This window comes from Diabrotica virgifera, chromosome 1 (assembly GCF_917563875.1).
Source record: "Diabrotica virgifera virgifera chromosome 1, PGI_DIABVI_V3a".
In the NCBI taxonomy this organism is placed as follows: domain Eukaryota; kingdom Metazoa; phylum Arthropoda; class Insecta; order Coleoptera; family Chrysomelidae; genus Diabrotica; species Diabrotica virgifera.
In genome coordinates this window covers 82,261,909-82,274,936 of record NC_065443.1, presented here as the reverse complement: position 1 = coordinate 82,274,936, position 13,028 = coordinate 82,261,909, and the positions used below count along the sequence as shown (strand labels likewise).

At 34.0% G+C, this 13,028-nt stretch overlaps 1 protein-coding gene across 2 annotated transcripts in view; it reads right to left on the bottom strand.

The window, feature by feature from the left end:
* The window catches only part of LOC114327545 (protein PTHB1), a 51,962-nt gene that overhangs the window by 21,820 nt on the left and 17,114 nt on the right, over positions 1-13,028 (bottom strand). For both annotated transcript variants that reach the window (XM_028276215.2, XM_050641899.1), the window contains exons 4-5: positions 10,961-11,214; positions 825-1,127 (exon numbers count right to left, since the gene is read on the bottom strand). In XM_028276215.2, coding sequence (XP_028132016.1) covers positions 825-1,127; positions 10,961-11,214 — 557 coding nt within the window. The remainder of the gene's footprint in view (positions 1-824; positions 1,128-10,960; positions 11,215-13,028) is intronic.

Sequence of the window (13,028 nt, the reverse complement as noted above, 5' to 3'; positions counted from 1 at the left end):
GCTCCGCTCCCATAAGCTGGCAGCTGGGCATCTCTTACCGTCTTATTACCAAGAGATAAATCAGAAATTAAATAAATCACGGGAGATTTCTTAAAATTAAGCATAAAAACCTATAATTTCACTTGAATTTTGGTCATGAAGACCAAAATTTAGACTTTAGTTCTAGACGATCTAAAGGGGAATTCTTTCCATATTTTTCTCAAGACAATGCGAGCTGTCTTAACCTTCGACCCTTTCTCTTCCGGTGCGCAGTTTTTAGAAGCGTCTGCCAGAGGCATATCGCAGAGGTATATCACAAACAAACACTTATATTCTGCTAGTGGCATTTGTCAATGTATATAAACAATTTGATTTTGTTTATTTTCGTCGAAGATTTTGAGACGCAATTCTAATAACTTTTTATGATATACGGAGTAGAAAAAAAATTCTACACGGGTATTTTAACTTAATGTATTGCTAGACTATTGTTTCGAGCGCAAAAATATCCTCTCTTTAAGGAGAACGCTTTAAAAACTACCCAGTCTATCCAAATATTGCATTTCATTTGAGAATATCTTGCCGATACGTAGGATTGGGAAAACATTCCAAATCAAATTACTAAGATAACTGTAACTCTTTTTACTAAACCCAGTAACGGTTATACTTTTATTAAGTTATGAAAACAAATGCAAGCTGTTATGCAGTTAAGATAACTTATGTGTAAGATAACTAACTAGTATTACTAAGAAGTATACAAGTTCACAACTACATACATTGTGAAATAAAGTAGGTACCTACACGGACTTCACCCGGTATATACAAAAGTGTAATGTAAAATGTCTTACCATTTCCGTAAGATTCTCTAATTCTCTCGTTTAGTGTTTTCAATTCGTCTTCAACCTTTTCCAGATCTAGTTCCCTCTCCGCTAATGGAGGGGCTACGAATAGGCTGGGTTCAGTTCCCAAATAGCAGCATTCCAACCTTCCTTCTTCTGAAAGAAGTACAAGGGAACCTTTGACATGTTTTAGGAAGGCTCGTTTAAGGCACACTGGTAGAAATTGGAGCTTCGCTGACCATTTCAATTTGGTGTTTTCGTATACAAGAAGATCACTTGTTTCCGAAACTATCAACGAGAATACTTTTTCTTCTAAAATTAAAATAATATTTTATAAATATAGTGTAATAGACTCTCAGTAAATAAAATGAAACATTTGTACTCTTAGAATTAGGGCGTAAGATAATGTGTGAAGCCTAAGACAAGCGGAAATAAGAAAGATAAGAATAGAAATACACTGAAATTTTCTGTTGAAGAAGAATATTACGAATTCCGTGGATCGACCACAGGGCAAATAATTCAATTTCAACAATTAAAATACTCAGGACATGGACATATTCTAAGAGTAGACACAAAAACATGAAAAGACTTTTATCCAAGGAACGGTAGAAGGCCAAAGATCGTGAGGAAGATCCCCAACAAATGGATCGACCAATTTACAGGAATTTGCAAAAGACCTATGCGTAAGTTAAAAGAAATGACCAGAGACAGAGATCTTTGAAGACGGATCATACATGACAACATAATGACCACTATATTCTCTCAGGAGGTCAGGGCTCAAGAAAGAGATCAGTGTTAAAATAGGCTTCTTTGTAATATCTTCATCGATGGAAGAAAAAAATTAATAAAGGAGAATATGAAATTGTTGCTGCTATTAGTCTAAGAGCTAGTGAACCCTCCGACTAACGGTCGTCCTGTAAGGATAGAAATTTTTCTAGTGATAATTCATAGCACATCAAGGCTAAAAACCATGACCTGGCAGGCATCAGCGGTGCACGTGTATCTACCAGGTGAATCGAAAAGTGCAAATTTAGGGGGTAAAATAAACTTTCTCCTGTAAGGTTTAAATTTAAGTATGTGTTTGAGCAAGTCATTTAGAAGAAATGTTTACAATGACAGGCGGTTCTGAAGAGCATAAGACCTTGCCAGGCGAGGGGAAAGATTAGGGGTTTTTCCTAAAATTATTCTTTTTGCATCGAACAAATTTTTTTTAGGTTTTTTGAATCATTACAAACAGAAAAGCTCTTTAGTAATTTTTCTCTTAAGTTAATAGTTTTTGTTATATAAGCGATTGAAAATTTAGAAAATTGCCAAATCGACCATTTTTAACCCTAAATCGGACATTTATCTAAAAATTTTTTAAGTTGCAAAGGTAGGTAGATATTCTTTAAATATTAATTGATGAAATCCCAAAAAGTTTTTTGCAATACAATATCGGAAACGCCTTTATTTTTTAATTGTTAATCAAACGGGCGCGACACTGTAGTGTAAGTGAGACGTTTGAGTTGGCATAAATTCATTATCTCGAGAATTAACAAATATCAAGAAAAATTCTCAGACAGGTCGATTTTTATTTTTAAATTAGGACTTTTTGGCATATATATAATACTAGTGACGTCATCCATCTGAGCGTGATGACGTAATCTATGATTTTTTTAAATGAGAGTAGGGGTTGTGTGATAGCTCATTTGAAAGGTTATTTAATTCTCTATTCACTAATATAAACAATAACATAATTATTTATACAGGGTGTACAAAAAATTTTTTTTTATTAAATTAACTTTGATTAAATTTGACAAATAGAAGAAAAAAATTTTTTGTACACCCTGTATAAATAATTATGTTAATGTTTATATTACTGAATAGAGAACTAAATAACCTTTCAAATGAACTATCACACAACCCCTACTCTTATTTAAAAAATCATCGATTACGTCATCACGCCCAGATGGATGACGTCACTAGTATTATATATATATATATATATATATATATATATATATATATATATATATATATATATATATATATATATATATATATATGCCAAAAAGTCCTAATTCAAAAATAAAAATCGACCTGTCTGAGGATTTCTCTTAAAATTTGCCCATTCTCGAGATAATGAATTTATGCAAACTCAAACGTCCTCACTTATACTACAGTGTAGCGCCCGGTTGATTAGCAATTAAAAAAACAAAGGGGTTTTCGATATTTTATTGCAAAAAACTCTTCGGCATTTCATCAATCAATGTTTAAAGAATATCTACGTACTTTGGCAACATTGAAATTTTTAGATAAATGTCCGATTTAGGGTGAAAAATGGCCGATTTCGCAATTTTCAAAATTTTCAATCGCTTATATAACAAAAACTATTAACTTAAGAGAAAAATCTCCAAAGACCTTTTCTGTTTGGAATGATTCAAAAAACCTAAAAAAAATTTGTTCGATGCAAAAAGAATAATTTTAGGAAAAACCCCTAATCTTTCCCCTCGCCTGGCAAGGTCTTATGCTCTTCAGAATCGCCTGTCATTGTACACATTTCTTCTAAATGACTTACTTAAACACATACTTAAATTTAAACCTTACAGGAGAAAGTTTATTTTACCCCCTAAATTTGCACTTTTCGATTCACCTGGTAGATACACGTGCACCGCTGATGCCTGCCAGGTCATGGTTTTTAGCTTTGGTGTGCTATGAATTATCACTAGAAAAATTTCTAGCCTTACAGGACGACCGTTAGTCGGAGGGTTCACTAGCTCTTAGATTATATCGAAATTAAGATGATCTACAACCATTACTAATGTATATTAAGTAGGAAACAAAAATGGAACAAACACTAGCGCAGTGTGGAGGATACGACATATCTACTCATGACACTCCGATAGATCAAATAAATATAAATTAAGAGAGTCCTGGAAGGAAGAAATTTAAATAATATTTTTTTAAATTGAATAAAGTAATTTTATTATTTCTTTTTGTTTATAGATTTTTTAAAGATTTTAATAACATTAAAAAAGTTTACATGTTGTATAACTGACTCCCCTCGTCCCGTAGACGAACTCTTCCAACTGTTTACTGTGCGCTAGAAGAACTACAGGAAGGCGTATTAGTCAACGGACTGCATCTAAATTGATCTAAACAACAAATATGCCGAGGACTTAGTAGTTTTTGCAGATAACCTAGATGGTTTGCAAAGAATAATGTCGCGCATACCAGATTTAAGTAGAGAACATGGACTTGATCTCAATACGAAAAAAAATAAAGTACAGGGTAGTCAGTACGAAATATTAAACAGGGATATTGGATAACGAACAAGCAATTGATAGGGTGTACAGGTACACATACCTTGGTGCCAACATAAACAGTCAATACGACCACTCTTGTGAAATAAAACAACGCATAGGAAAAGCGAGATCAGCGTTCATCATGATGAAGTCATGATTTTCAGAAGTCACGATTTACCACTTCGTAAATCTCTATCATCAGATGCTATGTATTTTCTACGTTAAAATACGGAGTAGAGGTCTGGATACTTTCCGAAGCTTCTTTAAGAAAACTCGAGGCATTCGAGATGTGTTGTTACAGACGCATTTTAAGAATTTCTTGGGTGGACAGTGTGACTAATGTTGATGTCCTACGTAGAATGGACAAGGAATGCGAGATAATTAACACCATCAAAGAGCGCAAACTAGAATATCTTGGCCATGATATGAGGAATAACATGGCAAACTAGAATATCTTGGCCATGTTATGAGGAATGAACATAGATATAGCCTGTTGCTCATTCTTCAGGGCAAGGTATTTGGAAAGAGAGGACCAGGGAGAAGAAGAATATCTTACTTACTTACTTACTTAATCAGTAGACCCATTAGTACCTTTCGGTGTAGGGCCATTTATAATACAATTCATTAAATTACAATTCAATAAATTACAATATTTTACAATCTTTTGAATTGTCCTAGCTCTTAACGAACTTTCTCCATTCCTTCCTATTGGATGCCATCTGTGTTGCTTCCTGCCAAGTCTTACCCTTACTCTGCAGTATCTGCGAAATGTCACTGTTCCATTCTTTGATGGGCCTTCCTCTTCTATTCTTACCTATTGGTTTGGCTTCCCACACTCTTTTCACTTGTCTATCATTGTCCATCCGGGTTAGATGTCCGAACCATGCCAATTTTTTCTTCTTGATTGAGTCGAGTATCGGCTTGATTTTGAGTCTTTCTCTTATTTCTTCATTTCTGATTCTATCTGTTCTTTTTACTCCTATCGTTCTTCTGAGGTATTTCATCTCTGCTGCCTGTATTCTGCTCTGGTGTCTTTTGTTTAATATCCAATTTTCTGCTCCATATGTCACCGTAGGTCTATATATTGTTTTGTATATTGTCATCTTGGTCTTTGTTGATATTTCTTTGTTATTAAGGAATCCTCTATTTAGTGCTTGGAATAGTTTTCCTGTGTTTTCCATTCTGTTGTTAAGATCGTCCTCTATGTCTCCTTTGTTGTTGATTACTGTTCCTAAGTATTTGTATGAATTTGTCTGTATTAATTGATGTTGGTCTATCATTATTTCTATTTGATCTTCCGTCCCTTGTTTCCTTGATATTTTCATTATCTGAGTCTTCTCTTTGTTTACGTTTAAGTTGTATTTGCTTGCTTCTAGGTTCCATTTCTCTAAGTTGTATTTCAGTTTTTCTGCTGTTTCCGCAATTAATACTATGTCGTCTGCAAATATACACATCTCAGCGTTTATCATTTGCATTCTGTTCCAACCGATGCAGTATTTCTTGAAAGTTTTCTTACATTCTTTCACTATCTCATCTATTACATTTATGAATAGCACTGGGCTGAGACTTCCCCCTTGTCTAACTCCTTGAGTTGTTTCAAATGGTTCTGACTGTATATTTAACATTCTTACTGTATTTGTTGTTTTCATGTATATACTCTTTGTTGCTTCTATCAGTTCTTCGCTTACTTCCTTCTTCTTTAGGCTTTCCCATATATCTTTTCTTTTGACTGAGTCGAAGGCTTTTTCCATGTCTATAAAGCTCAGGTATATTTCTCTATTTTTCTTTAATGCTTTTTCTATTACTTGTTGCATGGTAAATATATGGTCTTGTGTGTTGTGTCCTTTCCTGAATCCACTTTGTACGTCCTCTAATTTATGTTCTATTTCTTTTCTGATTTTCCTTTCTATTATGGTTTCGTATACTTTTGCTGCTACACATAGTAGTGATATACCTCTATAGTTCTTACAGTCTCTTGTGTTTCCTTTTTTGTATATAGGTATAATTACTGCATTTGTCCATTCTCTGGGTATTACTTTTCTCTTCCATATTAGGTTATATATGTATAACAATTTTTCTTTTGCTTTTATTCCTATATATTTCATCATTTCTGGTGCTACTTCATCGCTTCCTGGTGCTTTTCCAATCTTTATCTTTCTTATTGCTTCTTCTAGTTCTTCTTTTTCTATAGTTTCTGGATTTTCCGTGTTTCTTATGGATACTCTCTTTATGTGGCTTTCCTTCTCCATTGTGTTCACTTGATTTCCATTCAGTAACAGCTGGAAATGTTCCCTCCATCTTTCCATTATTGTTTTATCGTCATTTATTATTATTCCTTCCTTGTTCATTATTTGTTTCAGTTTCGTTTCTTTGTTGCTTCTTAGGTTTTTCAGTGTTCTATAAAATAATTTTACGTTTTCTGTGCTGTTTTCTTCCATTTTTTCTCCGAATTTTTCCCAACTTTTCTTTTTCTCTTTCCTAACTATCTCTTTAACTTTTGTTCTTTTTCTCTTATAATTTTCATATTTTTGTTGTGTTTTGTCTTGTATGTATTCTTTCCATAATTTCTTCTTTTCTTTTATTTCTCTTTTCACTTCATCGTTCCACCAAGACGTTCGTTTCCCTCTGTTGTTATTTCTTGTGGTTCCACATATTGATTTAGCTGTTTTTATCATCGCATTTTTAAATTTTCCCCATTCTTCTTCTATTGTTTCTGTTATTATATGTTCATTGTCTATTTCTTTCTCTAGCCCTTCTGTGTATCTTATTTTCGTTGTTTCTTCCCTTAGTTTATAAATTTTTATTATTTCTTTGTGTTCTCTGTTTATGTTCTCATTTCTTTTTATTTCTTTTCTTTTTCTTTTGAATGTGGTTTCTAGTAGATAGTGGTCACTACCAATTTCATAACTCCTTTTCACCCTTACGTCTCTTATCCAGTTCTTCTCTGTTTTTTGCACTATAGTATAGTCTATAATTGATTGTTCGTCTCTTGATTTGACTTCTCTTGTGATCTTGTGTATCCTTTTATGTTGGAAGTGTGTGTTCATAATCACCAGGTTATTGTCTAGACAGAATTCAAGTAGTAATTTTCCATTTTTGTTTATTTTTTCCTCCCCATACGGTCCGATGACATTGTTCCATTTTTCTGCTTCTTTCCCCACTCTACTGTTCATGTCTCCTGTGATCACCATTTTCTCTGTACAATCATTTATCACTTCTTGTAATTTGTCCCAGAACTCATTCTTTTCGTTTTTTGTTGCGTCTTCATCTGGTCCATAGCATATGATTAGGTTTGTATTGGTTTCCTCTGTATCCATATATATGTCTACTCTTAGTATACGTTCGTTGTAATATATCCAATTTTTTACTTTGTTGATACTATCCTTCTTAATCAGGCACGCTACTCCTGCCTGAGCTCTCTTCGTTTCTTCCACTCCACTGTATATTAGTAACATTCCGTTTTCTAATATTATTGATCCTCTTCCTTTTTTCTTTGTCTCTGTTATAGCTACTATTTCAATGTTCTTATCTCTAATTTCTTCCCCCAGTTCTATTTCTTTCCCATTTATACCTCTTACATTCCATGATGCCATTTTCAAAATTGTTCTGTTCTTTTCTATGTTTAAGTTGTACTTCAATTTGTTTTTCCTTACGTTTGTGTTATTATCTTTAAATCTGGTCATGTCCCTGTTCTTTGCCTGTTTTGTTTCTCGGTCCATCATTGTGTTTTCTACAGCTAGTTTTTTGAACAAGTTGGTTCTGTATTGTATGTTACTTTTTCTATCCGGCTTGTTTTTTGGTTCCATTTCCACTTAATGCCTTCAATAATTATGAATCCATATCCAATTTTTGTCCTTTTCCCATTAGTCTTTTCCTCTGCTGCTATCTTCCTAAGGTTTCTTTGTATTTCTATCTCTTTTAATGTTAGGTCACATTCTATATATACTCTATGTTGTTTATAGCTCATTAGTTTACCCTTGGCTTTCAGTATTTTCATTTTATCTTCGAATTTTTTACATTCTATAACACACATTGTTTCATTTATCTTTTGTACCCTATTTATTTCTGATTTTACTCCCATTTTTGCTTCTATGAAGTTCTCTATTTGCTCTGTTCCTATTGTGTCTAGTGGTAAGCCTCTCATTATTAGGTTATTTTTCTTCTTTTCTTTCTGACATGCTTCCAAGGTTATTTCTATTTTATCTATTTTTTGTTTCATCGTAGCCATTTCTTTCTTTAGATTTTCATTTTCTCTTATTATTTCTTTCATTTGCAATTTGTATTCATTATTTTCCTTCCTAATTTCTTTTAGTTCCTCAATCATATTACCCATTGTATTTTTTATATCTTCCAGGTCCTTGTTTTTCTTTTTGTTATCGCTTGCTAATTGTCTCATTAGTTCCATCATTTCGTTCTGGCTGCTGGTTTCATTCGTTGATGGTTTCGACCTGTCTGGTGTTCGGTTCACTTTTCTACTCCTGCTAAATATATCTGGCTCCTCTTTGCTTTTTCTTTTACCGTCCTCATTAATGCTATCATTACCATCCGCCATCTTTCTTCCTATTCAAATTATTAAAGTAGGTATGTATTTATAAATACAAATATTAAATCAAATTAAAACCTACTTGATTAAATCAAATTAATTAAATTTTTTACTTTAATTACAAAATATTTATATATTATTCAATTTTTTACTTTAATTATAAAACTATTTAAATACCATTTAATATCTTATTTATTTATTTATATCAACAATTAATGTTCACTTGAATAAATTAGATTTATCAACAATGTCTTCTTCTTATCTTCAATATCTTCTTATTCTTCGATATCTTCTTATTCTTCAATATCTTCTTATTCTTCAATATCTTCTTGTTTTCGTTCAGAAAGCCGACTCTGTATTTTTCGATAGATAGATACCGAAGTACCTTAATTATAATTAAATCAATTTATTAGTAATTACCACTGCTGAAAGCAGCTTCGGCTAGTCCACCCATAGGACCTCGACTTCTTATCAGTGCCAAAAAACTTGACTATGACTGTAATTATTTTACTGTTAGTAGTTAAAATATAATTTTATTAAAACTAGGTTAGATTAATAATGTATGGATCTTACTTTCAATATTCTTTTTAAATTTACACTGTAAATTTCTTAACTCACTTATTTACACTTTGCAAATAATTTGGTGATTTTTCTGCTCGCAAAGCTTCCGTATTTGAAGTTTTTTTGCGGAGCGGATTTAAATCGACCTCACTGTCTCTTTACCAGGCAGAGAGAATACCAGGCAGAGAGAAAGAAGAATATCTTGGCCTCAAAATCTGAGACAGTGATTCAATACATCGACAACCTGACTATTCCGAATAGCAACAAGCAAAGTTAGGATAGCCAGGCTGATCGCCAACATCCGGAACGGATAGGCACCGTAAGAAGAAGAAGTTTACTGTGACTGCGAACCACGAACTGTTATTTCGTGTTTCGTGGCGCTACTTCCGTGACGCTCGCCTCAGCGCATAGAGAAGACGATTGAATGCTATGCTGGAACAACGTTGTAACCGCCAATACTTTCATATGTGGGTTTTCCATGGAACAACGTTCTAAATGTGCAAAATAATGTACCGTTGACTGTGGGGAATATTATGAGACTTAACTTGCCTGTTTTGGTAGTTTGACAATTATGACAATTAGTCAACCTTCACATTTTTAAAAATGAGGTCATTCTTCTGTAATGATACCTTGCAACTTCAACTTCGAAAGCGCATGATTAAATGCTACATTTGGTCAGTCCTCTTGTATGGTGTCGAAGCATGGACATTAAAAATATCCACCATTAACCGTTTGGAGGCCTTTGAAATGTGGCTGCACAGTCGTATTCTAAAAATACCATGGACGGCTATGCTGACAAATGTGGCAGTCCTTAAGAGAGCAAATGCTACCTGCGAGCTGCTTGATAACATCAAATATAGAAAGATGGCCTATTTTGGACACGTAGTAAGGGGAGACCGGTATAATATTCTTCAACTTATTATGATGGGTAAAATCGAAGGACGCAGAGGAATTGGTAGAAAGCAGGCCTCTTGGTTGAAGAATATCCGGGAGTGGACAGGAATAAAGAAAGCAGAACACCTATTTAGAATAGCTCGAGACAGAGACAGTTTCGCCATGTTAATCGCCAACGTCAAGGGGACTTGATAGGGTACGTTAAGAAGAAGAAGTCAACCTTCAACTTTCGGTGTAACAACGTTGTATGTGTTAAAGTGGGTCGTCTTTCGCGTCAAATTTTCTGCACATGTTTTGTAAATCAACGTTTTCAATCGAGTAATTTGTCATTTCGAGCTAAAATGGATGTTAGTATAACCAAGTCAGTGATTACCCAAATTAATAGAGTGAAAACACGAAACTTAATTTCACGTGTACTTCATTTTTTATTTCTAAAACAACGTTTTAACCGCCTTACTTCCACAGAACAACGTTTTAACCGACGGGGATTTAACACGTTGTTTTATTAAAATATAGCATATATGTATGTTCATAAAGGCTTGTTTTGTATAACCTAAGGTTATTTTGTTGACATTAATGTTATGCATCCTATAGTCTATCATATTACGCTCATAAATATATTTTTTTTTCAAAATAATCAATTATAAAGTGTTTTTTTCAATTTGTCGACAAAATGTGATTTGGCGTTTACAACGTTGTTCCAGCATATCATTCGATTATACAGACGCGTACTACAGAAGGCGCAGATGCATATAGAAAAATTATATGTCAATAAAATGCCAGTATAGAAGCTTCTCTTCAATAATTAGGTATTAGAAACATCTAAATATGTTAACAATATGAATTAATACTAATAATCTTACTTATCATGTATACTTCAAAACATATTGGAGAATATTCTAATTTCTTCATAAAAGTCAGTCTTCCGGTTTCGTATATACAAAAGTAATTTCGTTCTCCGAGAATTAATATATATGATATTTTGTTAAACTCATCTTCTACGGTGTTTATATCGATTACAGGTTCTCCTAAAAAATAAGACCAAAGAGGTGCTATTTTTGATGAAGCATGTGGGTCATTTTCAGTTCGTTCCCCTACCTCGGATAAACTGTTGTACCTAAAATAAAGTATTTTAGCGAATCAAAATAATAAAAATAATGGCCTACATTGTCTTAAAATGTCTGTAACCAAAAGGCGCAATACAATCATTTGTTTTGATCATACACATACTTTTTGATATTCTGTTATCGGAAAAGGGTTTTCACTATTCTGATATGTGAATAAATTGCTTGATGATTGGTCATGCTTTTATGTGAGAGGGATGATGTGAAAGACTTAAAAACAAACATTAGAAGAGTGTAAAAAGATCCAGTGATGTTCCTGATCCATTACCACTTATATTGAATGTTGTTTAAACCTAAGGTAAGAACAGAACAAGTGGGTCGAGGTGGAGGTGGAGGTGTAGGTCGCGGTCGATATCCATGTAAAACAAACACATTGTAGTGAATGGAAGAGAACAGACCAGGTAAGTCGCGGTGGAGGTTTAGCGCGATGCCATCTAGGAGGTTTACATCGATATGCTTTTGAAAATAAAATAAGTTTGTTTTACATGGATGTCTACTGCGCGGCCTACAAGGATGCTTCCCTGTGATTGGTCCGTTCGAAGCCAAGTCGTCATTAACTGCGCTATTTGAGTTGATACTTTTTATAATATAATCCCTTTTTTGTATTCAGTTTATTTTTGAATTTCTAAAGTAATTAAATTCAGTAACTTTTTGAAATATGAAGGAGGATGTGATTATTTACAGCTGATCTTTCATCACTATCATCACTTGACTGTCACAACATCGCAAAAGCACAGTCTTTTGTCAAAGAAATTTCATTAAACTACTTCACTTGATAGTGGTTCTAGCTCGACTGACAGCGCAGGTGACCTCCTTGCTATGTGCTGTCGACATCGACCGCGACTTAACTAGTAACATCCACCGCGACCTACACCTCTACCTCGACCCACTTGTTCTGTTCTTACCCTTAGGGAAGTTATAGGTTAGAAAGTGATTATAATAGCAACTCAAATACCATTTACTCTCAGTTAGATTACTAATGAAGTTCTGACGACCATCTCGTTGTCGTGTATGTTTGGACTGGGTGTTATTGATTAGTGTGTATGTTTGTTGTATTGTTCCTCTAGATATCTTCGTTTGGCTCTTCAGAGGTCATGGTTTTAGTGATGTGTAGCGGATTTTTTCATTGTGTGTTGGAAATCACTGGTAGTGGCGGAGGTGATGGTGATGGATGATTTGGTATTCTGCGGAGGAACATGTCGACAGAGAAGAAAGGGCTTGGAAAATGGTTCTTTTGAGAATATTTGCTTTTTTGTTTTGATTGTTTTTTCATATCGATAGAGTGAGTATCGGTTACTACTATCTGTTGTGTCGGATTGACAAAAAGTTTTTCAGCGACGGTTGGTTTGCATCAAGGTCGTTCACTGAGTTCCTATTTAATCTTGTTATAGGTGTAGGGGAGACCGGGGCAGAACGGGATACTTAGAAAGAAAAAATCATAGAAAGAAAACTAAACTGTGTATTAAAAAATAACAAAGTCAGACAGGATCACTTGCTATTAAACTTCATATAACTTACTTTAATTATAATCCAAATTGCTTAGTTATTTGGTTATAAAGAACTTAACTTATCAGTCCGAAATTCCCATTTTGCCCCGGTTACGGGGCAAAACGGGAAATGCTACAGGGCAAAATGGGAATGTATTTTAGTCAGGCTGGCAGAGTTCACAAATATGAGCACCTTCGTCTTCATTCTCAACACCTGCGCAGGAATTATGAGCCCATTCATGGCAGACACTACACACTACCCATCCTTCAGTTGACTGCAAATATAAGTATCCACAGTAGATGCAACCACAATTTCCATC